This window comes from Camelus dromedarius, chromosome 20 (genome assembly GCF_036321535.1).
Source record: "Camelus dromedarius isolate mCamDro1 chromosome 20, mCamDro1.pat, whole genome shotgun sequence".
Classification (NCBI taxonomy): domain Eukaryota; kingdom Metazoa; phylum Chordata; class Mammalia; order Artiodactyla; family Camelidae; genus Camelus; species Camelus dromedarius.
The window spans coordinates 12432468-12457074 of record NC_087455.1 but is presented as its reverse complement, the minus strand read 5'-3'; the positions used below and the strand labels follow the sequence as shown (position 1 = coordinate 12457074).

The 24607-nt window shown below is 39.0% G+C and overlaps 1 protein-coding gene across 4 annotated transcripts in view; it reads left to right on the top strand.

The window, feature by feature from the left end:
* NSMCE2 (NSE2 (MMS21) homolog, SMC5-SMC6 complex SUMO ligase) overlaps positions 1-24607 on the top strand; it is a 208467-nt gene that overhangs the window by 50463 nt on the left and 133397 nt on the right. For all 4 annotated transcript variants that reach the window (XM_031439617.2, XM_010988780.3, XM_010988781.3 and 1 more), the window contains one exon: positions 24007-24160. In XM_031439617.2, coding sequence (XP_031295477.1) covers positions 24007-24160 — 154 coding nt within the window. The remainder of the gene's footprint in view (positions 1-24006; positions 24161-24607) is intronic.

The following is a 24607-nucleotide window of genomic DNA, read 5'->3' as shown; positions in this document are numbered from 1 at the left end:
AGTTTACCTAAGATTTTAAAGTATTTAAATCAGATTTCTGCCACATATTGTTTTGTGTTTCTTTAAGTCAGTGTTTTATAACAATTCCTATCAAAAGCCTAGGAGGGTGAACATTTTTCTTCTTAACCTAGCAGGAGCAATTAGTTGTGGAATCATTTTACTTGCGTTTTTTCTTAAAAATTTGTTCATGGATATGCCCTGTGTACTGTGATTTTACTTGAGAACTAACCTGAACATTTAATCTGCCTTTTTAAACTAGTGTGTTGAGAGTTAGAAGAGTGGAAATATATGTCACTTAAGCTGTTGAAACCAGCACAATCTTAAATATAATAAAAGAATGAGATGGGTCAAAGGTATAGCTTAACTTCAGCCTTGACATCATGCAACTAGTTTAAAATGTTTTTGACATATTTCCCTGTGTTTCCTCACTCTTCACCCTTTATCAGCTGGTGAGCTTTACCTTTTGTAAATCCTGTTTTAAAGTTAATTTAACATCTACTACTTTAACATGAAATCATATGGCGTATCTTTTAAGTGGGGAGTCATTATTTTAGTTAAACCAGATTTGGGGAGTATTTCTCACTGGGAAAGCTAATAATTTATAGTATCTGAAGAAAGTTCCAGGGCAGAGTTATTGGATATGATCATCTGCTGCCTGAACGCAAGGTTGCACCCCACATTGTGAGTCACTGACAAAAGAGGAAGGAGGGGAAATTCGTTTGGGATGATGACATTTGAGGACAGAAGATTCCTGAGCGTGAGAGAAATAACTGTTGTCAGCAGAACAGCAAGAATACGAGAGATGAAAGTGGACTTAGGGAAAATCTCTTGGCGCCAGATGGGAAAGTACTGCAGAATACCTTCTTCTCCACACCCTGCCCCCAGCACTTGGTGCTCCAGAATGGTGTGTGGTCTCTTAACATCTTTCTTGTCAAAGATATAAGCCTTTTCGTCTATAGGAGTATTGCCCAGGCGTGGAAATTGACCATGGGAAAAAAAGGTTATTGCAGGTATTTACTCTTAAGCCTCTTGGCCCCGGAATGTGACTCTGTCTGTGATTACTGGTAATTAATTTCTGTTCCATTGCTTTAGAACTCCCACTGCAGTTATTCCCAAATTAAGGTTGTGTGTGGTAGCATTTTGTCTAACACACAGAGAGAGTTAGGTCTGGATATAGTATTTCACTGAGTGAGTTCCCTCTATAGGAAAGAATCCGATGTATCTCTTAGGTTACCCAGTCATGTAGCTGCTAATAGGTGAACATTCTGGTCTGTGCTATATTGAGACTGATTTACATGGATAGTTTATAGAAATCCATCTTCGTGTTTTGGGGGTATTAAGTGTTGGATTTTATTTAGAATGAGAAAACGTTTACACTCTACTGGGCCTTAATGTGCCTCGAATGCAGCATTTCCAAAAGTTTGCTCCGTAATACCAGTTAATCAGGATGTGAGTAAGTATAATAGGAAAAAAGGATTTTGTGGTCAAGTAAGTTTGGGGAATGCTTGATTAAAAGAATTTCCTTAAAGACTGTAAAGCCTTTAATATGCTTTTATGCATTGTGATTCTCTAAAGGAGGGATATTTAGTGATTTCCTAAACTTATTTGAAAACCTCTTTGGAGAAAGGACTGATACTCTACAGAACCCACTTTAGAAAAATGCTCCTATGGTCTCAACCCCTTTATCTTACAGAGGAAGCTAAGAGATGGACCCAGCGGTGTGCGGTAGGGATTTTGTGGCATCCAGGCTACTGGGCAGTACATCAAACTCCCTACCTGAAATGGGCCTACGAGAGATTTCTGTGCAGAAGACCAGGAAGGGGCCAGGCTTCTGAAAAGACTCTGCATTATTCCAGCAGTGAAAAAGACGAAGGAGAACTTTTTAAAAACAAGGGGTGTTTGTTGGCTGTCAGAACTTCTGAAGCAAACAAGACCCCTGTGTGGAGAGTAGATTCAGGAGAGCAGAGAGAAGGAAATGCAGACAGGAGGGGACAGAAGAGGCAGAAAGGACACAGCAGCAGTGTGGACAGGAGTGTGTGCAGACTTTGAAAGGCCTGGTTCATGTAACACTCAGTGAGTGTGGAGCATCTTGGCCTCAATGGCACCGGGCAGTCCTGACAGCTAATTACTTGAATTATTTTAAATGATGTGAATGTTCTTTAGTACAGCACACTCCTGCTTATTTCTGACATTGGGTATAGTCCTTATGTAGCAGCAAACCCTCATTTTATATATATATATATAAATATATATACACATATATATATATACATACACACATACATACATACACACATACATACATACATATATAAGGTTTTTTTTTTTTACTTTTCATAAAAATTGTAGTATAGTTGATTTACAGTGTTATGTTAGTTTCAGGTATACAACAAAGTGATACCTGTACACCTGAAACTAACATATATATATACACATACATATACACACACATCTAACATATACATATATATGTATTCTTTCTCAGATTCTTTTCCATTATAAGTTATTACAAGATACCTAATATAGTTCCCTGTGCTATACAGTAGGTCCTTATTGTTTATTTTATACATAGTAGTATGTTTCTGTTAATCCCAAACCCCTAATTTAGCCCTCCCTCCCCCCTCAAAAAGCTTACTTTAGATAATCACCTTAGCCTCCTTCCATGTCAAACTTTTCACCATAATTGGTAAGTATTAAAGATCTTGAGATGTCAGCCTTTCCCCATGTCTGGCAGTGGTGCTGCTGGGCAGCGAAAGGACATGGGGTAACTGCAGAAGAGAGTTGGGGAAATAGATTGAACTGGGGAATCGATCACCAGATGTTAATGTTCCCTGTAAAATGAACGCACTTGCAAAGTGTGGAGTTGGAAGCAGTTGCTTATTTATTAATCTCATATTTATGCTGTTCAGTTAGTGCCAGTAGTATGCTTAGCCTAGTGAACATATGAAAGCCTCTTGACATGTGTATATAAAATAGCTACAGAATAATATTAATAGTGAATAGCTTGCTTAAGATATTCAGGATAAGGGAAAAGAGCCTTTGCTTAAACTCTCACTTTTCTACCCTCTAACCCTGAGCCTCAGTTTCTTCTTAAAGTGAAGGTGACACAGTATAGATCAGAGTTCTGGAAACACTGAAAAGTGATTGCATGAAAGCCCCTGAAACAGTTCTGTCAAACACATTTATCAAGTTGTCCAGAGAATTCTCTGTGGGAGAAGTCATTGCCTGTGATCAGATTTAAACAGTATCTAGAGGGTAGGATGTAGCTCCAATGGTAGAGCACATGCTTAGCATGCATGAGGTCCTGGGTTCAGTCTCCAGTACCTCCTCTAAAAATAAATAATGAGTAAGTAAGTAAACTTAATTACCTCCCTCACCCCAAAATAAAATAACATAAAAATAAATTTAAAAAATTTAAATTATATCTGAAGAAGAATTTTGAGTTAAAATATAGAGAACAGTGTAGGCAGCTGGAAACCATTGGGAAAGGCTAGAGATTATATGTCCTTGAGAGTTTGAAGGAAGGGCCTCTTTCCTTAGCAGGAGTCTTCTGGTAATGAGAGCAGAAGGGATTTTGGAGGAACTTGGTGCTCATAGTGTTGTAAGCAGAAAGGACTGGGCAGAATCTGGGAGACCAGGCCAGTCCTGAGGCCACAAGAAGCATGGCATTTGGCCAGTTGAATGTGAAATCCTGGATCAGTAAATCTGTAGGAACGAGAAAAGAGATTGTGCCCTGTAACATATGCTAGTTAATGGCAATGGAAGGGGTTATACTAGAGATAAAGACCAGACAACTAAGTAAAAACTTTGGTAATTCAGGATTAACTTTTGATGTTGTCTAAAGTAAACAAAAATTACTTAATGATGTAAGCAAGATAGTTCAATAAATAGCATAATCATATACCCTTGTGCACAGAGAGAAATATTTCTTGAGTCGCAGTTCCATCTTTAACTAGTGTTTGTTTATTAGTAGCATCCATTTGAAAAAATACTGGGAGAGAAATGTGTTGGATTTATTCCTCTGGTGGGTCATATGCAAGTTGTCAGCTCTATTTCAAATATAAGTCGTTGCCAAGTGAAAGAATAGAAGGCGTAGAAATGGAGAGAATATAAATGGATTTTATTTTTTCCAGCCCTGGGTGAATTTGCAGTTGTACTGGTAAGGAAAAGCAGTTTATTTTGAAGTGGAGCCAGAGCCCAGTGAACTGCCACTGAGGGGATGGTGAGGGTTTCTTTTTATTCTGTTTCTCTCTTAAGATTAACGCATCAAGCTTCTAGCAGTCGTGACACTTGAGCTTTCATTCTTTTGTGTCATGACCAACCTAATATTTTAACCATTTGAGCTTTTGAATTTCATTTCTTTCTGGGCTTCTTCTTCTTCCTTTTTTAAAAAGGGAAATTTATGTCACATCATAGAGCATTCTTTAAAATAGTGAAAAGCCTTATGTGTATTTCTCATGGACTTGAGTAATATACCAAGTCAGTTTAATTATTTTTTCTCTTCTTTATTTCATCTTAAAATAATCATTTAATTATTTTCTAATAGAAAATGTTATTTAGAAAGACCAAGTCAATGTTACTTAAAATTGGAAACAATAACCACAAAGTTTAATATGATTACATCACACGATTGATTTTTAGACATCCTGACTTTTCTTGCTTTTTACCCTCCCCTTAACTGACACCCAGGGTCTCACATGCTTCAGTGCCTGCCTTCCAATTGCCTCATCTGTTTGTGGTTCTTGGAATGTTACTGGTACCAAGGAGCAAACCCACTCCACCCATCTGGTTACTCTCTGTCACCCTCAGGTTTATTTTAGCCCCCACCATGAAACAGAAGCCAATAATGCCATGTGAAATAGTGAATCGGAACTCTAAACGGACTAAATCCTGAATGTGCTCAAAGCATCCCTCTTGCAAAATCAGAAATTAAATTTGATGTATCAGATATGGTTACACTGTTTTAAAAAGCCGCAGCAAGAACATCTTATGTTTGCTTTTTTTAATAGAAGAAATTCATAATATATTATTTAAAGCACCTATAAATAATATAGATGAAATTAGAATATGTCATGCCACATTTTCTATAATAGTAATGGTATTCCTGTGCCAGAACATGGAATTAAAGTGCTTTGCCTTTGTAATATAAAGTCTGTGAGATCTCCTTACAACAGTAAGTTGTTTGGTGTTGATGTTCAATTTAACTGTTGAGTTTTCTTCTACATCTTTCTACTGAGAAGCTGTGTGACCTTAAGCCAGTTGGCAAAATGACCTTAGCAATATCTGTCCCTACCTATTGCAGAGAGATTTCTTGATTAAAAAATGAGATAATGTACGTGAAAGCACTTGAGAGGTAAAAGTGCTGTATAAAGGCAAGGTCTTAAATGTTCTGTCCTGTTAACTTTTAACTTCTTTCTCTTGTCATGAAAATGCCCACCACATGCTGATTGAAACTGATGAATTCTTTTAAACCACCTGAACTTGGAGTAAATGGTGATAGGTGACTTGTATTGTGTTTCCTCATGTTTATTCTCTTATGCCACAGCTTAAGCTAGAAGGGAAAATGTGTAAGTTTTACATTCACTTTTCGTCTTTAATTCAGTCATCTTCTTGGTAAATGTTTATTTCTGTCTCCCTGCCACCACCTCCTAAGAGTTTTGCACAAAACTCAAACAGTTCAACAAGTGACTAATGTAGATTGGGCTGGCTTAGTCTCTGAGTCATTTTATTATGAAACACTTAAAGTTGAACATCTATCTGTAACAATGAGGAAATAATATAAAATAATTTATAGTCTCTGATCTGATGGTTTTAGTGACTAACTCATCAGGCAACAATGAAGAAGGAATTAACGAAAACTCACGAAGCCAGACAAAATTAGTCTAAAAGTCGTCTCAGTAAATCACAGTCACCTTCATTTCCTTCTTCCCTTTTCTCGGCAGTTAGTATTTCATTGATAAGAGTGTTGGGCTGGGAAATAAAGGTCTTCTAATCCTTGTTCTGCCAGGCTGTGACCTTGGACAAGTCACGTACATTTCTGTACTTCAGCTTCCTTGTTCCTAAAATGGGAGTAATAATAGTATTTGTCCTACATACCTCAGTGGGCAATTATAGATAGAGTGAGGTTACAAATAGGAATGTGTTGTGACCTCCCCACCAAAAAAAAGTGAAAGGTGGTTTATACTTGATACAGCCTGACTGTCCTCATCTGATATCTCACATCTGAGCGGCCACAAGACCAAAGAGTGAAAGACGATGAGAAGGGAGTCTCTGTTAGCTCTTGGAGCTGGAAAGAGAAAAGATCCATTCCCAGAGTTTGAATTTCTGAATTGAATTATGGGATACAGTTTCCTATAGAATAACATTCAGGGGCTAGATTTCCAGGCCAGGCTAATTTTTAAAATGATTTAATCATAACCAGTTCATTGTGATCCAATTTCTGTAAAACTGTTACAAAGCCCATTTGTGGTATAGATTTGCTGTTTAAGTGCTCTGGATAACTTACCCAGTGGACGATAGTGAATTCACTTCTCTTCTGGCTTCTCCAGTTATTTCACATTTACCTCTGGGCTGGTGATGGTTTACTTAAACCAGATTGGAAAATGTTGTCAGTTTCTACTTCAATCCCCTGGCCCTTTGATCAGAAGAGTCTGAAACCAACTTTCTTTGTCCCAGGTAAGAGGTGAGGAGCCCTTTTGGATCCTGACATCTTTTAAGATCACAAAACACCTTCCAAGTTAGGTAAAGTGGATATGATGGACTCTGAGCCCCAGAAAGGTTAAAGGACATGCTCAGGTCACAAGCTTAGTCTCAAGAGGTGGGACTTGAACCTTGTTTTTTTGGTATGTAATTCAAGGCTCTTTTCATGGCATCTCCATGCCTCAAGACAGATGTAGTTTGTTGAACTCATTTTGAGTTGTTTTCAGTTGGGAGTAAGAGTGCTTTTGTCTAGTCTTGATTATAAAATATGCTTATGATCTTACACAACTCTTACTGTAAATTTCCCAAAGTTAAAGTTTTAGTCTAAACGAAAAGTGACTGTTCACACTGACTTGACATGCATAGGGAGGGATTCTGTTAGTATTAAAGAACTACTTGAAAAAGAGAATATTGTCATATGGAACTATTACATTAGAAAGAAGGAATACTTCAGGGGGGCCAGTATTATTAACTCTTCAAAAGCTTTTTGTTTGTAGTATATTTTAAAAGTGGCAGTGGTGTGACTATGAAGAACTTTATGAATTTGAAATAAAATAAAAATGAAGTAAATCTTTTTTCTAGCTTTAATGAGATGTTTTATGCTTATATTTATTAAAAGACTCAGTCTTTCCAATGTAACAGTAAGCCTAGCTGAGATTCCTCTAGTGCTTGCTACATGCCGGGCAATATCCTAAGTTGTATTTATTAACTCAGGGTGAGGAGCTTTTTTTTTCTTGTCAGCTTAGACTGCAGATTTGTTTATGACCAGTTTTTGGAAGCAGTGAGGGAGAAGTCTCTCCGTGGAAGAAGGCAGTGATATGGTCAGTATGTGGCACTTTATGGAACATGTAAAGAATGCTTTGCACAGGCAGTGGAAAGAGTACTGCAGCTGGAGTCAGAAGACCTTGCCTTATCCTTGCTCCTCCACCACCTAACTGTGTGACGCTGGGCTAGTCACTTGTCCTCTTAAAATCTTCAGTTTCCTTATTTGTAAGAAAAGGATTAGAATACCTCATGGGGCTGGTGTACGGATTAAGTGAGTTAATGTAGATAAAGTACTGTACTTCATGCCCTCACAGAAAGCGAGACTTCATGTGGCAGGCACCTGAGAAAGTATTAATTGCTTCTTTTAATCTACACACACAGGATGGTTGTGAAAATAAGTTGGAGTACAGAATATGAAAGCCGATTTGTAAATTTTTAAATAGCATCCAATTTAAGATGGTATTTTCCATTGACTGCTGCCTTCTTTAGCACTTGGGAGTAAAACTTGCGGGGAATCAAGGCAAACAGGTATGGCCAGAAGATCTAGATTTTACAGGGTGGCCACCAAGTCTGGAAACCTAGGTGAATACACAATAAATGGCTTAATGATATAATATTACAGTATGTTATCAAATCGTATTGTCTGTGCTTTCAGACTTCATGGCCACCTTATAGTTTCAGCTCTGTCACCTATTTGGTGTTTGGTTCAAGGACGTTAGTTATTTAATCTCTCTGGGCAATGAGAGTCAAGTTACATAAATTCTAAAAAATGCTCTCTATACTGTAGAGCACCTGTTTTTATTTTGTTTATTGTTCTTTCTTGTGGCACAGCAGCTTTTTGATTAGATTAATGATGGAGAAAATTCATTTTTATTTAGTTAGGAAACTTTTCTCATAGACGACAAAATGGAAGACATAAGTCAGTTTGATAGCTTTCGTAGTGGGAAGTAATTTCAAACATCGGGAAGCCATGTGAACAGTGGAGAAGGCACCATCAGAGAATCTGATAGGCTATAGGATGGGAATGAATAGAGCAAGTAAAGGATAAAAAGCATTAATAAACTGCTGGATTATTAGTAATCCCATAGACTTTGTGTTGAATGAGGTGTGATAATGGATGGAAAGAAAATGTAAGTATTCCCAAAATAGATATTTTGCTTATTTCTTTTTCAGCCCTGGTAGCCATCTTAAATAGGTTTTCTGTTGGATACTTGGCAAGAACAGAAGGAAGAAAATGATTACCAGTTCTCTTTCTGTTTGATTACAGCAGAAATGGTGAATTTGTTCCCTTGGTTATTAGGATCCTCCAGTTCATGGAGGGTGTGACTGGAGGACCCAGAGAAGACATGGAACATGAAGGAGAAGTTCTTAACATCCTGTGTAGTGGCTGGGTTACTCCCCAGTGGCCCAGGTGTGGAAGGCTGCTCTCACTGGTCCCAAATGCTGAGAAAGAAAGGGCTGCCCCATTCTCCTCCCAGGTCTTTTGCTTTCTTCGGGACAGAGAGCACCAAGTGTGTGTATCCCTCGTCTACTGTCTCCCTTCCACGTGTACTCACACACACAAAGACTGGAACAAGAAATACTTCTTTCATGGTTTCGATTCGAGAGCAAGATGCCACCAGATAAGCTTCAGTATCACTAACCACCGCTGAGTTGAATGGAAAAGAGAAATTTGTCTAAATGAGTATAAGAAAATCGAGATCCCCGTTAGTTAGGACTTTCCTGGGAGGCTTGATTTTGATGGATGTAACACAAAATAAGCAGGTAGGGAAGGGATTAGAGTGCAGGCTTGTACATTGAGAGCTGCATTGAAAGAATTGCTAAGTCAATCCTAAAGCAAAAAAGCTTTGAAAGAAATTACACTGGAAAGATGGGAATAGTTTAGATACAAAAAACAATCAGTGGAATTCTTCTATGTGAAGCACGATGTTTTTCACAGTAGAAAAGCAAGTGTTGGAGACAGTTTTCCCAGTTCCACCTGCCCTCGTGTCTGAGGAGATGAGAGCAAGAAAGGGTAGAACCTCAATCCTTGATGGGAAAGTATATGCCTCTGGGAAACTTCTCGGTGACTGTCATTTCGTCAGTGTCGAAACTAACCTGAAAGTCAGTTTGGTTGTCCAAAGGTCTTCTTAATCATGTAGTTAGAATATTTCATTTGATAAACATTACCTGGCTTATCATGTCAAAACCTGTTGGGAGAAATTTTGAAATCACTAATCGATAGATTGAGTTTCTACAGAACATTCATTCATTTATCTGTGAACTGCTCATGAGTTTAATCTGCGCTTCTTAAGAATGTAACACATAGATCCCATCTCATGACGGTTATGGTAAATATCTACACCGGCACAGTTCTTTGTGTGAATACTAAATATACTTAAAAGGTCCCTTTGACAGGCTCTTGGGAATTTCTGTGTTACAATCTGCATTTAGTGGAAAGGAAATATTGGGAGAGAGGTGGAAAAAAAGGAAAAAGACTAGATTTTTTCCCTCCCCGCCTTGCTGTTTTTTAAAATGCATAGTGTGCTTCAAGGCCATTGGTCCCATGTGGCTTCATACTTTCACCCCCCTTTTTCCTTATTACCTAACCTGCTTGTCTGACATAAGACGTGGGACAATAAGAATAGAGCATGTGTTTTAGTGCCTAGTGTGTCTAACACTGTACCAGGTCCTTTGTCTGCATCACCATGTGTCCTCACAACAACTGGGCACGGTGGGTACCAGAACATTCTTGTGTAGATGAGGAAGCTGAGTCTAAAAGAGTTGAGGGAATGGCCCGAGGTTACACACTCAGTGAAAAACCCAGAGGACATTGTTCAATCGTTCTCTTATATTTGACTTTGCTACCATGAAGAACTCCCTCCTTCCTGAATCATTTTGTTCCCTTGACTTTCATGACAACACACGTCTGTTTTTCCTTCTAGCTTCTGGCCCCTTCTCCACGGTCTCCTTGGTGGACCTGGCTTCATCTCTCCACCCATGAAATTTTGATTTTCCTACCTGTTCTTTGACTCTTTTCTCTTCTCACTGTGCACTCTCTTCCTGAGAGATAACATTTATGCTTGTAACTAGAGTTGCTGTCTTTATTTTGGAGTCCCAGATCCTCATTTCCATTCCAGAGCACTCGTCTGAGAATCAGACAGGTGAGAAAACAAGTGTTTTCAATCATTTGTTTGAGATCTCCACTTCAGCGTGCTCCTTAATTAAATTCAGCGTGGCCCAGAGAGTTTTCCCTTTGATTTTCTTCTGAGCTTCTGTAACCTAGGAAATGGCAATACCCCCCACCCAGGTTCCCACGTTAGAAACCTGGTTGTCATCCTTACTGCTCCTGATTCCTTGTATCTAACATTTCATCACCAAATTTTACTGATTCTTGCATTAGTTCGCCTACCTCATCCCTATTTGCACAATCTCCAGTCTCCCGTGGGAGAGTTTGCTGTGTAAAGTTTTGCTCTCTTCTAATATGTTTTCTCTCCAGCAGCACAAGAGCTTTTTCCAAATTTAGAAACTTAATGATTTCGCCTGCATTTTTCACAACTGTACCCTCTTTAGTGAGTTATTCCTTATCACTCTCAGGATTGAATTCAAACGTCTTTTACCTGGTATACCCCTGCTTAACTCTGCAGTCTCATTTTTTACCATTCTTTTATGCTAGTTCTTGGAATGTTCTCTTGCTTCTGGGCTTCATACATGTTATTCTTTTTACTAGAAGTGTTCTCTCCCTTTCAAAAAGCTGTTTCCTGCCCTTCATAAACAGTGTAGCTCCTTGACAGCCCTCCCTGACATCACCTGGTTTCCAGCTGCCAAATGCATTACTCTAATGCGCTCTCGTAACACCGTATACGTAGCCATTTTTCATAGTGTTTGTCACTATCACCCAATCTTCTCTCCAAAACCATGTCTCAGATAGACGGCTATCTTCTTTTCATTGCCATAGTCATTTCACATTTAACTTTCTGAAACTAATCTCTTGGTTTTTGTTTGTTTGTTTGTTTGTTTCTCCCAAACCAGATGTTCTTCCAGGCTTCCCCGTCTCAGAAAGTGGCAACTGTACCATTTCATTTAGTCAAGCCAAACCCAGAGTGGTCCCAAGTCCCTCAGCTGTTTCACAGCCCACATCTAGTTCATCAGTAAACCCTGTTGTTTCTACCTTCAAAGTATATTGAGTCTGACCGCCTCTTGCTACTTCTGCTCTCACCCCAGTTTGTGCCACCGTCTCCTTTTGCCTCGTGACTGCAGTAGCCCACTAACTGGTCTCCTGCTCCTGCCCTTCCTCCCCTAAAATCTATTCTCATCATAGTAGCCAGAGTGATCCTTTAAAAAAGAAAACCAGTTCTTCTCACTGCCCTGCTCAAAACCTTCCCATCTCTCTGAGAGTAGAGGCTGGAAGCCACACATTGGCCTCCATGGTCTGCCCTCCTCTCCCCGTGACTCCATCTTCACTTCTGACCTTATCTCCTACCACTCCCCCTGTCCTTTTTAATTTCCTTCAGGTCTCTGTTCAAATGTCATCTTTTCAGTGAAGTCTTCCCTGACCGTACATCACCTGCCCCCACCCTGTTTAGTTGTTCTGCACAGTGCTTACTGCCATCTGGCTATTGATATATCTTCTGACTGTTCTTCTCAACTAGAATATAAAGTCCGTGAGGTCAGAGACTCGGTCTCTTTTGTTCACTAAGTACTCCCAGCATCTGTGGCAGTGCATGACCCCTAGTGGGCACTCAGTAAATCTGTGAAGTCTAAGTAGCAGTTAAGTCATAGATTTAGTAGTTTAACAGACCTGCCAGTGCAGTGAGTCCCAGATCCCACACTAATGAGCATTTTGGCTGCTTTTAGCTACATGACTCCTTAGCCTCAATTTCCTAATCTGTAATATAGGGATGTTCTTACTTCTTAGGTTGTTTGTGTAAGATTAAGTAAAATAATCCATGTGAAGTGCTTAGCTCAGTACCTTGCCCATAATAAACTATAAATTGAGAGCAGTTGTTGCTGCTGCTGTTGCTGCTAATTCTTATCAGACGACCACATTTAATTGCTTTTTACTTGTCCATCTCCTCTACCAGATTTTATATTTGATTGTATCTTAAACTTGCTGTTGTGATAATGATAATGTGGTTGCCAGAGGCGAGGGGAGGGGCTGAGGGAGGGAAATTGGGTAAAAGTAGCCAAAAGGTGCAAACCCCCAGATGTAAGATAAATAAGTTCCTGGGATGTAATGTAAAATAATAATAATGATAATAGTACTAGTTGATAATGCTAGCAGCAGTTACCATTCGAGTGCTTCCTGAGTACCAGAGAAAGTATTCTGTAAGTCAGCATTTCCAGGAGCACATTCTGCAGTCATGGAAATGTTCTCTGTTTGTGCTATAGAGAGGTAGCCACTAGCTCTGCATGGCTATTGAGCCCTTGAAATGTGATGGAGGGACTAAATTTTTTATTTAATTTAATTTTAATTAATTTAGATTTGAATAACCACATGTGGTTTGTGGCTACTGTATTTGGATTTCAAAGCTCTAAATTCTTTAAATGCATTCGTTCATTTAATATTTATGGCAATCCAATGACTTTTTTGTAGCATTATAGATAAGGTAGTCAAGTTTCTGAGGTTGCCCAAGATTTCACAACTTGTATGAGGTAAAGCTAGGATTTAAAGGTTAAATCCTTAGGTCATCTGGAACTGGGGACTGTGCTGGCCTCTCCTTCAGGCCATTCTCAAGAACTGGAGTCCCACAGGCCAAAGGCCAAGGTGACATGTCTGTGCCTGTTGCAGAGAAGCTGAGAAAGTGAATTTCTGCTTCCTGCCCCAGTGAGGCATCATGCATAAGGTGGGAAATTCCCCAAACACAGGAAAGGCTCAAAAGATTCTAGACCAGTCAGCTTGGCTGCTCAGCCTTTGTGTACACTTTTCTTCCAGGCTTAACTTTGCAAACAGTGCAACAGCAACAAAATGCTCCCTCCTAATGTACTGCAGCTCTCTCTGTCCCTAAAAGAGGGGAAGACAGAACATCTTAAGTTACTGTTTCTAAGTCTAGGATAATTGGGCCAGGCTTATTTCTTTTGTTACTGTTCCGTTACAGTATTCCATGGTAACTAGTGAGCCATCAGCTTACTTTTTATAAGATATTAGGAGGAAAGCAAAGGGACAGATTAGTTAAAAACATAAATATGTATACATCAGACCAAGGAGGAAATATGACTGGATTCCTAGCTTTTGGTATTGGTCCTGAAGCCAGAGTTGGTATTTTTAACTCCTTTCTCTAATACGCATTTCGTGTTCTCTTTGCCCTCAACCGACTCTCAACTGATGTAGGTTTTGAATCTGACTACAACCCCTAGGCTTTCATTCCTGGGATGTCTGTGTTCTTGATGGTCCTGCCTCTGTGGAGTTTTTTCTGACTTCCATTACCTTGTACCACTAGACGTGGCAAAAGCAGGAGGTAGTCCCGGTTCCAGACACACACACACCTCCCTTTCCTCACTCTGTAGCAGCAATCCTATTCAGCTTTGATAATTCAGACTCATTGCTCCAACCAGTTCTGTAACCTCACTTTTTGTCTGTGGTTAGTGTCATGAGAAACCCAAAACTGTGAGGTTGCCGTTTCAGCTTCCAGCTCAGTGAAGGCGTCGTTGAGTCCCTTGGTGAAATCATTCTTCTCCTGGGCACTGAGACTGCTAGACCAGCAGAACTCGAGCTGCAGCTGTGGGAGAAAGACTGCAAGTTGGTCATTAGGTGTGATGAGGAGGAGGAGATTTGCACCTAATTCTACTTTTGTCCCTTGGTACCTCGGCCCACGTGTTCTGGCTGTCGGAGAAACAATGTCATATATTATTCACTGCTTACAAGCGTCCTGTGGAACATTATTCTAACCTCATGAGCTGTTGTCTCCTGGGTAGCACTGGAACTGAGTGCTCAGTAGATGATTTAGCATTTTAGAAGGTCATCTTTCTGGATAATGGGATACTTGGTAAGTCTTCTGTATCCCATTAGTATCAACCCATTGCTGTACTTTTTTCACTGTAAAATCTTGAGTGAGGTACCACAATGATAAAAAAGGCACTGGGTAATTCTGTAGATGACAGAGGCTTGGTGGACAGGAAAGGCAACTTCAGATTCAGAATAAGTGTCTTCATATGAGAACTAACAAATGACTGCTGAAGGTTGAGGATATCTGCCTGAAATCAAGTGTGGTTTCTTAAAATTAAGATGAGGTATGAAAGTTCATTCTGAGTTGTTACTTGGAGGCACATACAAAGCAAAATTAAGTTGAAAGGGGGTTTAAATGAGTTGCAACCATCTGTCACTGACTCAGGATGACCTTGGGCAAGACGCTCAACTACTGTGAGCTGTCCATTCCTCACATCTGTAAAATTGGGATAATGATACTTGTGTATAAGGCTTTGAACCACTCAGATGAAAGATTTTGTGCAACTGCGAAGTGTTTGTTAATAACAACAGTAATAATCCTCATCTCACCCTCCCCTCAGCATGACCTGTGTTTAAATTGAGCAGTGCTTTAAAAGATTGCCTATGAAGTGATGTTCTCAGTATTTATGTTACATCCTCCTATAGCATCTAATATGTTTCCTTTACAGCACTTTTCACAGCTGGTGATGGTGTATTTGTTTGACTATTTGAATAGTCTGTTTTCCTCCACTAGACCTTAAACCCCATGAGATCAACAGGGACTAGGTTAGTCTGTTTACTCTTGAATCTCCAATGCCTAGCACAGTGCCTGCATGTGATAGGCATTTGGTAAATATTTATTGAATGGATGAATAAATGAATAGATAATGCAGATTTCTATGAATTCTGCCACTACAAAACAAACGACAACAAAGCCCAGAGAGGCAAATCAGCAATTTGGTTCCTTCACCCCACACCCACCCCCCAGTATGGAAATCCTAATACTGTTCTGTATAAATAAGTGATTCCTGTTGGTCATAATCTTACAGTGAGATGGGTGCCGTGAGAAATTTATTGTAGTCATTTTCAACAGCATTATTGTTTAGTAACAGAGGCATATAGATGGCAGGTTGCCTCATTCAACTGCTGTCTGTTAGAACTGGTCCATTAGAACCAGACCGACGGCTCTCTCACACATGCTTAAGTTTATTCATTTTCAAGATTTGTTCTGAAAGGCTTGAAGGAGGAAAGATGTTTCCATGTCTGGTTGGCCGCTGCCCAGTAATGGTGTATTACAACACCTTGGCAAACTGAGAAGTCCATTCGATGTGTCATAACGTTCAACAAGGAAGTGTTCCCTCTTAAGTGTTTTTGTCAGAAGTCAAACTGAATAATGGCACTAGGGAACTCACTCAACTGCAAATAACTGGGTCCAACAGAGTTCAGTGCAGATTGTGCAACTGACAACAGAAACTGGCATGACATGAAGGGTGTAATCCATGCTGGTCTTCATTAGCATGTGTGATATTTATGTATTTTTTTTTTAACAGGGCAAAGGCAGTATAGTAAACTCTGTAGAAAATATATTGTGTCTCCATATGTACCTACAATTAGGTTACAGGCAGTGAAAGCATAATGATTCTTAGCCCGGACATGCCTTTCAATAAAAACTTTATCAAGCTTTTTTGCTGTATAAAGGTGGAGACAGTGTTGGTCTATATAAATTTACCCTATGCACGACCAGTTGGGTTGGTGGTGTGTCTGATGTAAGTGTGGGCCAACTTCCATAAATGTCTCAGCACTTAGCATAATGCCTGGTACCCAGTTGGGACTCTAAATATTTGTTGAATGAATGTTCAAGAACCAACTGAGGCAATACCCCCTGGATTCCCAGCATGAAAGTAGATCCCATAGCCTTAGATCAAGCTATGAATTAGAACTTGGGATACTTAGTGTCCTGAGCAGAACACACAGCATAATGCTTATTACTACTGTGTAGCCATAAAAAAACTTTTAGAGGCTGTGTGATTTCTAAAATGTAAACAATTAGGTATATGTTATTTTGGGAGCCAAACATCTAACAGCGGCTGTTGTGGAGAGAGTAAATCTGACTCTTGGTTAAGTTACAAGAATGACTAATTTATACTAGATTCTCACATGATTTCAAAAGTGTGTGAATGACTCAGCCCATTAATATCCTTAGCTCCTGTGATCTCCCCTCCCAGTGAAATAATAGCTATAAGGCTATAATGATAATTGGAGGAGGAGACCTTGACTTTGCCCTGTGGCAATAAAATGACACACTTTGATTGCATAGTATATAATATTGCTTGAAAGAAATGAGGTATATTATCATCATATAAATATTAAAAATTTAAAATTTTATGTTAAAACATGTTGAAAATAAAGTTTCAGTGTGAGTAAGGACCGAGTTTACCTTTTGTTCCCACCATTCTCTTTTCCTAAACAGCTAGCCTCTGTTCATAGGGACAGAGCCACCAGAGAGAAGCCTGACTTAGTTGTTAGCAGTCAACTCACTGATTGCCTTCCCCTTGCTGGCAGGAGAAACACTGCAGTCAGAGGAGTGCTGGGTTCCAATTAAATGTAGCGAAACATTGACAAGTGATTTCGGGTTCAAACTGAGCAGTTAGTTGGAGACCCTCTGGGACTTTGGGGGCTTTGTGTGTTTTTTCCCTGCTCCATCTTTTGGAAACAATTCATTCAACAAAAATCTGCATGTTTTGGAGTCAGCACTTTGTACATATCTGCGCTCTTGCTGTTAGTCCCCAGTGACCCAGTCCGAGTCCAACAGACTCTTCTCAATCCTTATTTAGCTTGACTTCTCGGCAGCACTTGACAGATCTTGAAACTTCCTAGACTTTGTGGACACTTTCTTTCGGTTGTCTTCTTAACTCTTGTACTTTTTTTCTTTTTAGACTCTTCTAGCTGTCCCATAAATGCGGTGTTCTCCAGAGTTGTCTCCTTGTGCCTTTTTTTGTTTGTTTCTGTTTATTTCATCTCTTGGTAAGCCCATTCATTTGCATGGTTTCCATTAAAATCCATACCCTAATTCCTCCACGTGGGTGTGCATGTCAGTTTGCTGAGCTGCAGGCCTGTATCTCCAGCCACCCTGGAGATATAGCTAATGATAATAACAACAGTAACTCCTACTCATTATTGAGTGTTCTCTGTGACAGCTCATCAGTGCCTCATTGCCTCATCCCATCTATTCCTCTCCGCAACACTGTTGAGGGAAATACGGTTATTATTTTCTATTTACAAGTGAGGAAACTAAGGTTCGATGCATTTAGTAACTTTTCTAAGGTCATTCAGTAAGTAGAAGAGTCTCATTTTTTTTTATTGAAGTGTAGTTGATTTACAATGTTTCAGGTGTACAGCCAAGTGATTCAGTTATATACATACATAAATACGTGTATGTATGTGTGTGTGTGTGTGTACATTTTCAGATTCTTTTCCATTATAGGTTATTACAAGATATTGAATATAGTACCCTGTGCTGTATAGTAGGTCCTTATTGTTTATCTGTCTTATATGTGGTAGTGTATATCTGTTAATCCCAAATTCCTAATTTATCCCTCTTTATTAAAAAAGAGCCTCATTTTTAATCTCAAGAAGTGCCCAAGTTTTTCCATCATAAATTCTTGGGATTAGCATGTCAGAATGGATCCTTTGCCTTCCTCTCTCTCCCCTACACCCATCTTTCTCCATTACTCTCTGTCCTGTTTGAAAGGACCATATTTCATCCCTAAAGTAGAAGTCTGGGAATTGCACCAGACCCCCAAATATTGTGGATCACAATAGTACTTTTCTTTCTGTGTCCAAAATATCTTTGTTGTATTAAGCAGGTTTCAAACTCATGTCTTCAGGCAGATACATTGTTTGGTCTATACATTGTTTAAAAAAGCAGAAACAAAAAAGGATCTCACCAAAATCTCAATTTTTAACTTTTCTTTAGAAACCTGGGCTTGCTCTCTCACGTGGCAGCAGTCATCCGGGGCTGTGCAGCAGCTTCCTCCCACCTGGGGCTGCTACCGTCTACCTCGGCATGGTCCTCACCACTTCCTGTTGTCCTCCACTTCTTGGGGGTTTCCTCAGATCCTTGTTTGTCCAGCCCTGTGAGCATTTAAGACACCTGGTAAACACTACTGCTGTGCTTTCCTAGCTGGTCCTCTTCCCTCTGTAGTTTTTGCCCGAGTACTTGAAGGGTTTTCTCCAATGAAGTCTGTTACTTGCTTTCTCTTAGTGTTTCTGATTAACGTTTCCCCATTGGCTCCTTCTTCTCAGTCCACAAACTTTCTGAAGGTTCTATGCTGAATTTGGAAGGAAAGAAAAAAAATTTGTAACCTCTACTGTGTACCAGAGTTAAACACAAACTCGATGTAATTAAGTCTTCACGGCACTGACGTGGCGTTTCTGATTCCTCATTAAGAAGTGAGAGCAATCCAGGGCCTAAAAGGACTGTCCTTAAATCTACAACTTAGAGGGCACCCAGGACCGCCTGATCCCAAGGTCCATGTTCTTTCTCCTCCATTATGTCAACTTCGCTTCAAGCTACTGTTAACCTCTGCACAAATGAACAAGTCTTTTTCGCTGTCTCTCTCGTGATCTGCCTCCCAACACTTTCTCCTTCCCTTGCTGCCAAACTATATTCGCTTGCTCACAACAGAACTCCGTTTGTCCTTCTTCTCATGTCAATACAATAGAATTTGGCCTCCCTGTAATTCGCTAGTTCTTCAACATCACTTTAGCACCTCCCATGCAACAGATAGTTCGCTGGGCACCAGTGAAATAACCCTTGCCTGAGAGAAGCTTCACAGGCTAGTGGATTGGAACAGATAAATAGTTCCAGTAGCATGTACTCAGGGCCTGGTAATTAAATCCAGTGGTTTCTTATCTTACTTCAGCTCTCTTGCATCATTTTTTTCCCAAAGGACAATCATCTCTTAAGGAAATTTTCTTTTTCTTTCTTCTTCGACATTCCTTACTCCTGGTTTTCTTTGCTTTTTTTTTTAAGAGTTCCTTTTGCATTTCTCTTCATACTCTCATTTTAAATGTCTTTCCAGCTACTTACTAGATCTTTCCACTTAGATCTTGTCCAGACCTTCAGGACTGTCTTCTCTTTCCTCAAGAAAATGTTGTTTAACTAGTTGCCCATATTAAATATTGAAAATCTTGGAGTTATTTTCGATTCTTTGATAATGACTTCTCTCACAGAAAGACTCAGCAATTCTGCTTCAAAAATAGAATTATAATTTGATCAAGTTGCCAGTCCTGCTGGCATTACTTAACATACTCCAAAAGTTTCTTTCTCCCTTCCTGTCTTAGTGCATCCTCTATGCTTTAACCAGAGTAATTTTTTTTTAATGTTCTCATGGTATTATTACTTTACTCCTTAAAATATTTTAGTGTCTTTGCCTGCTGCCTGACAGGTCAGGTCTCACTTCCAGAGCCTTCCTCCCAAAGCTATTCAAACCACCTACTCCCGATCAACTTTCCTGCTCTTCTTCCCTGCTTAGCTACAATGCTTAGCATGTAGAAGGCACTCACTGGGTAAGTGGGTGGTGCTTAAAAACCTGGCTTCTTCTCTCCCGAGAGCAGTATTAAGTTCCCATTCTGTAAGTATGGCATCTGCTGAGTTTCCTTCTCGGTTGTTTCTGTCATTTAAAAATTATAATAAAGATTAACAATCTATAAGCTATTTTAAAAATTCTGTTTAAAAAATTCATTAACCCAGTATATGAACTGAATTGTGTCCCCCAACATTCATATCTTGAAGTCCTAACCCCTAGTATCTCAGAATGTGTTTGGACATGAGGATCTTTTTTTTTTTTAATTACAGGGTAGTCAGTTACAATGTGTCAATCTTTGGCATACAGCATACTGTTTCAGTCATACATATGCATATATATTCATTTTCATATTCTTTTTCATTATAAGTTACTACAAGATACTGACTATAGTTCCCTGTGCTGTATAGAAGAAATTTGTTTTTTATCTATTTTATGTATAGTTGTTAGTATTTGCAAAGGACGTAGAATCTTTAAAGAGGTGATTAAGTTAAAATGAGATCACTCGAGTATGCTCTAATCCAAGGACTGGTGTCCTTTTAAGAAGATAATATTTGGGCACAGATACACAGGGAAGACCATGTGACAATGCAGAGAGATGATGGCTACCTGCAAGCCAAAGAGAGATACCTCGGAAGAAAAGAATCCTGCTGTCACTTTGGTCTCAGGTTTCTAGCCTCCAGAACTATGAGAAAATAAATTTCCGTTAAGCCACTAGTCTGTGGTACTTTGTTATGACAGCCCTAGCAAACTAACACACTCAGTGACTTAAAACAGGTTTTTAAATCTTGTATCCAGGGACTTTATCCTTAGGAAGAGGATGGACTAACATCTAGTAGATCCTCTCCTCCCATCTCCAGTTTCTTTGAGGTGTTTTACATTTGTCCTAGGAAAACAGCAGCCAGCCTTACCCTTTTCAGACTAACACTTACGATCAACTACTCAAGGAAAGGCTTTATTCTTTCCCTTTTTGGGATTATTATCTATTTATCTTGAAGATACAAACAAAGCAAGAAACCATTAAGAATATAGTTAATCCCCATTTATTGTATTGATTTAAACAGATAATGCATTTAATATTTTCCAGGCTCTCATTTTGATAGCTTGAGTGCAGTAAGTTCTCTTGGCAATGCATAGCATGCCAACTGCAGCATCAAATTTCTGGAGAAGATAGTTGCCGCAGTGAATTTATGTGCTCTGTAGTAGTTCCCTTGAGGTTCTGGCTGTGGGGGAAAGAATCTGAATCGCTAAATTTGGCATATTTAGGTTTTCCTAGTCATATTTCAGGTTTGCTGTGTTGTCAACCTCACAATGCCTATCCCCTCCATCCCCCGCCCCCACACTTTTCTACCCAACTCCTCAGCAGTGGTTGTAGTTGAACTAGGGAAATTAAGTTATGTTTAGTGGGTTAGAGACTTTGTTGGAAAAGAACATCTGCATTTACTTATATCTGCTCAGATCAGATTTTTTTCTTATCATTGCAGATTAAATAATAATTTCATACTGATCAAAGACCTTGAGAAAATTCACCTGTATGACTGCCTGTAATACTATTGTTAACATCTTAGGTGGATGTGAGTCGATTTTGTTTCATAAATCCAGAAAGAGAACCTATAATTCTCTAAGAAGTCATAATTTAATTTCTGTATCTACTCTGACCTCTTCATGCTGCCATCTTGAACTTGTTTCATCTTGTTCTGCCCAGTGTAAAGGTAGAGAATAGCTAGTCACCATGTATAATAGCTTTTATTCTTGAGTTATAAGGCATTATTAAATTGCCTTTCTACCTTCTCTTTTCCAAACTGAGCTTTATTGTTTCTTTAGCCTTACAGGATTTATTTAAAATTTTTAATTACACATAACTTGTCATTAAAGCCTCTCCGTCTTTTTCACAACTTGCTTTGATGGCGGATCCAGCGCTGGTTGAGTTTCATGGGTACAGTGAGAAGACAGTCAGTTCCAGCACTCTACTATAAATGTAGACTTAGGCATTTTAGTTTCAAGCCTAATTTTCATTTTTGATTTGGCTAATTAAAATGCATAGCAATTAAACAAAAGATTATATAATTTTTTCCTCTATGACAAAAGATAATTGAAGCAAATAACTTGCAGACAATCTTTTAATTTCATATGCACTGATAACTCAGATTCAGAAGATCAAAAATATCTCCCACTAACCAGAACCCTACCAAGAATTTTCTATAACTGTCTTGCAATCTCAGCATTGCCTCTAACTGAATGATAGTAGACAACTCTTTCAACTTCTTTATCATTTTATTTATCTGTGAAACTGAAGAAGGTGGAGGTCAAGATTAGATGATCTCTAAGTTGCCCTCCAGCTCAGAAATTGTACTGTATACTTTACTAAGGGTAATAATGATTGATAAATTGTGAGTTTTAGTATTTAGAGCTAATAAGATTTATTCACTGGCAATACACTGAATGCTGCCTACTATGTATGTGCCAGGTGCTGGCAACACAGTGATAAATTAGACATCTTTCAACAAGTTTACGTTTTATTAGGGGGAAAAGAAACATAAAACTAAGTGCAGTTGAATATTCCTGGGACTGTGTTACTGAGAAACGGGAGAGTTTGGTGACTTTTGCTTGGTGGCTGGAGCATCAGGAAAAGGCCATTGAGTCAAGGGACCAATTATGAAGGCCTGAGGAAGAGCAGTTTCAGTGAAGTGGTGGGGCCTGAGCGTTAGTGTAGTGGCTAAAGGTTGAGGATGAGGAAATAGAAACAGTGGGCACAGATGATTCTTTTTCAAGAAGCTGGACTATAAAGAGAAAATAACTGAAAGGAGAGGGCAGGGATTGTAAGAGGTTGTTTGCTTTAAATTATGGGAAATTTCAGGGGGAAAGAATGTATTTAGAAAGGGAGAGTTTTTTCCAAAGGAGTTGAAAAAACAGAATTAAGAACAAATTTAAAAAATAAAGTTCATCAAGAGGTACAAACTGTTATATATAAAATAAGTAAGCTTCAAGGATGTTGAACAACATGGGGAATATAACCAGCATTTTATAATAACTGTGAGTATAACCTTCACAAACTGAGGCTCACTGTGTTGTACACCTGTAACTTACAATACTGTACACCAACTGTATCTCAGTTTTTATAAGTATTTTTAAAAGTATAAAAATTAAAATAAAATAGAGCATCTAAAGTTTCACATTGAAAAGTGGCTACAAAGGCAATGTACCATTCTTATTTTTGGCTCCAAGGAATTGTGTAATAGAATAAAAGAAATTATGTCACAGAATGAAAATGGGGGAAAAAATACTTGTCATTTTATGTTATTGTGTATCTGCCCTTAGGGCTTGGATCTGTGTGTTAAAGATACTGGTTACAACGGAAAAAAAAGGTTGGAGATTGAAAGAGGGACAGACGGATATGTGATAAAACAAACAGCAAAATCATCGTGACGTCTAGGAGGTAGATGAATGGTCAAATACAATTCTTTCAACTTTTTTGCATGTATGAAAATTTTATAATAAAATATTGGGAGGGGAAACAAAAGAATGGAGATGGAAAGTTTAGCTTTGAACAGAATAGGGGGCACTTATTCCTTGTGGCAGCAGATGGTGGCAGCTCAAGGTTGAAGGTCTCAATTTGGTTTTGTGGCGCAGGAGCTGCTCTCCCCTGCTGGGGCCGAGGGCCAAAGAAGAGGAGTGTTTAGGAGGATGAAGGATGGAGTAACCTCTCGGGAAGTAGGAGAGGGGACTGAGCAGACCCAGGCAAAAGGAAGACACCATCATGCTTGGTGCAGGTGGAGGAGATTTTCTCAGTTGTCACCAGGAGACAGCAAGTTAGCAGGGCATTGAGGGGGTAGTTAAGAGAGCAGAGGCTGAGGGGATGAATGATTTCCTCTGCTGTCGACCAGCAGTCTGTTCTAGAACAAGTCCCAGCCTCTCTGGTTCTCTGTTGGGGGGATTCTGTTTTCTACCTTATTATATTTTTATTTAAATGAAATGAGATAAAAATAATATTCCAAAAACTGTGTCATTGTGAACATTTAACTTTTATGGTAATATTACTGTCTTCCTCAGGTAAAAGAAGAACGTCCAGAAAAAATACCCGATCTAAAATTATTAGTGGAGAAGAAGTTTTTGGCTTTACAGAATAAGAATTCTGATGCAGACTTTCAAAATAATGAAAAATTTGTCCAATTTAAACAACAGCTGAAAGAACTAAAGAAGCAATGTAAGTCAGCATGCTTTGCTTTGGTTTGGCTTTTTGAAATTAGGGAACTGACTTGATGAATAGTCCCAGAAAACTGATTTTACAGAGTTCGCTTATCTGCTCGGCTTGATCCTCTTTCTAAAACTGCTTTCTTATTGGTGTTGCAGTGCTGTATCTTGTCTAACTTTTGGTTCAAATCAGCCTGTCCATTTCTGAAAGCCAACAGTTTCCACAAAGTGCTAAGAAAATTCTCCAGCCGGTAGAGAAAATTTCATTGTTCTTGTCCCACTGCTGGGGAGGGGAATTGGCAAAATAAAACTGAGAACAATTTTATTAAAATAACAATGGTGTTTTTCAAATTTGAAGCTGCTGTGCCAGGCTGTAAAATAACCATACCTTGATTCTAGCTTTGCTGCTTTGGAGTGGTAGGAGCAGTGTTTTCTCAGAATATTCTATTTTTCTCTTCTC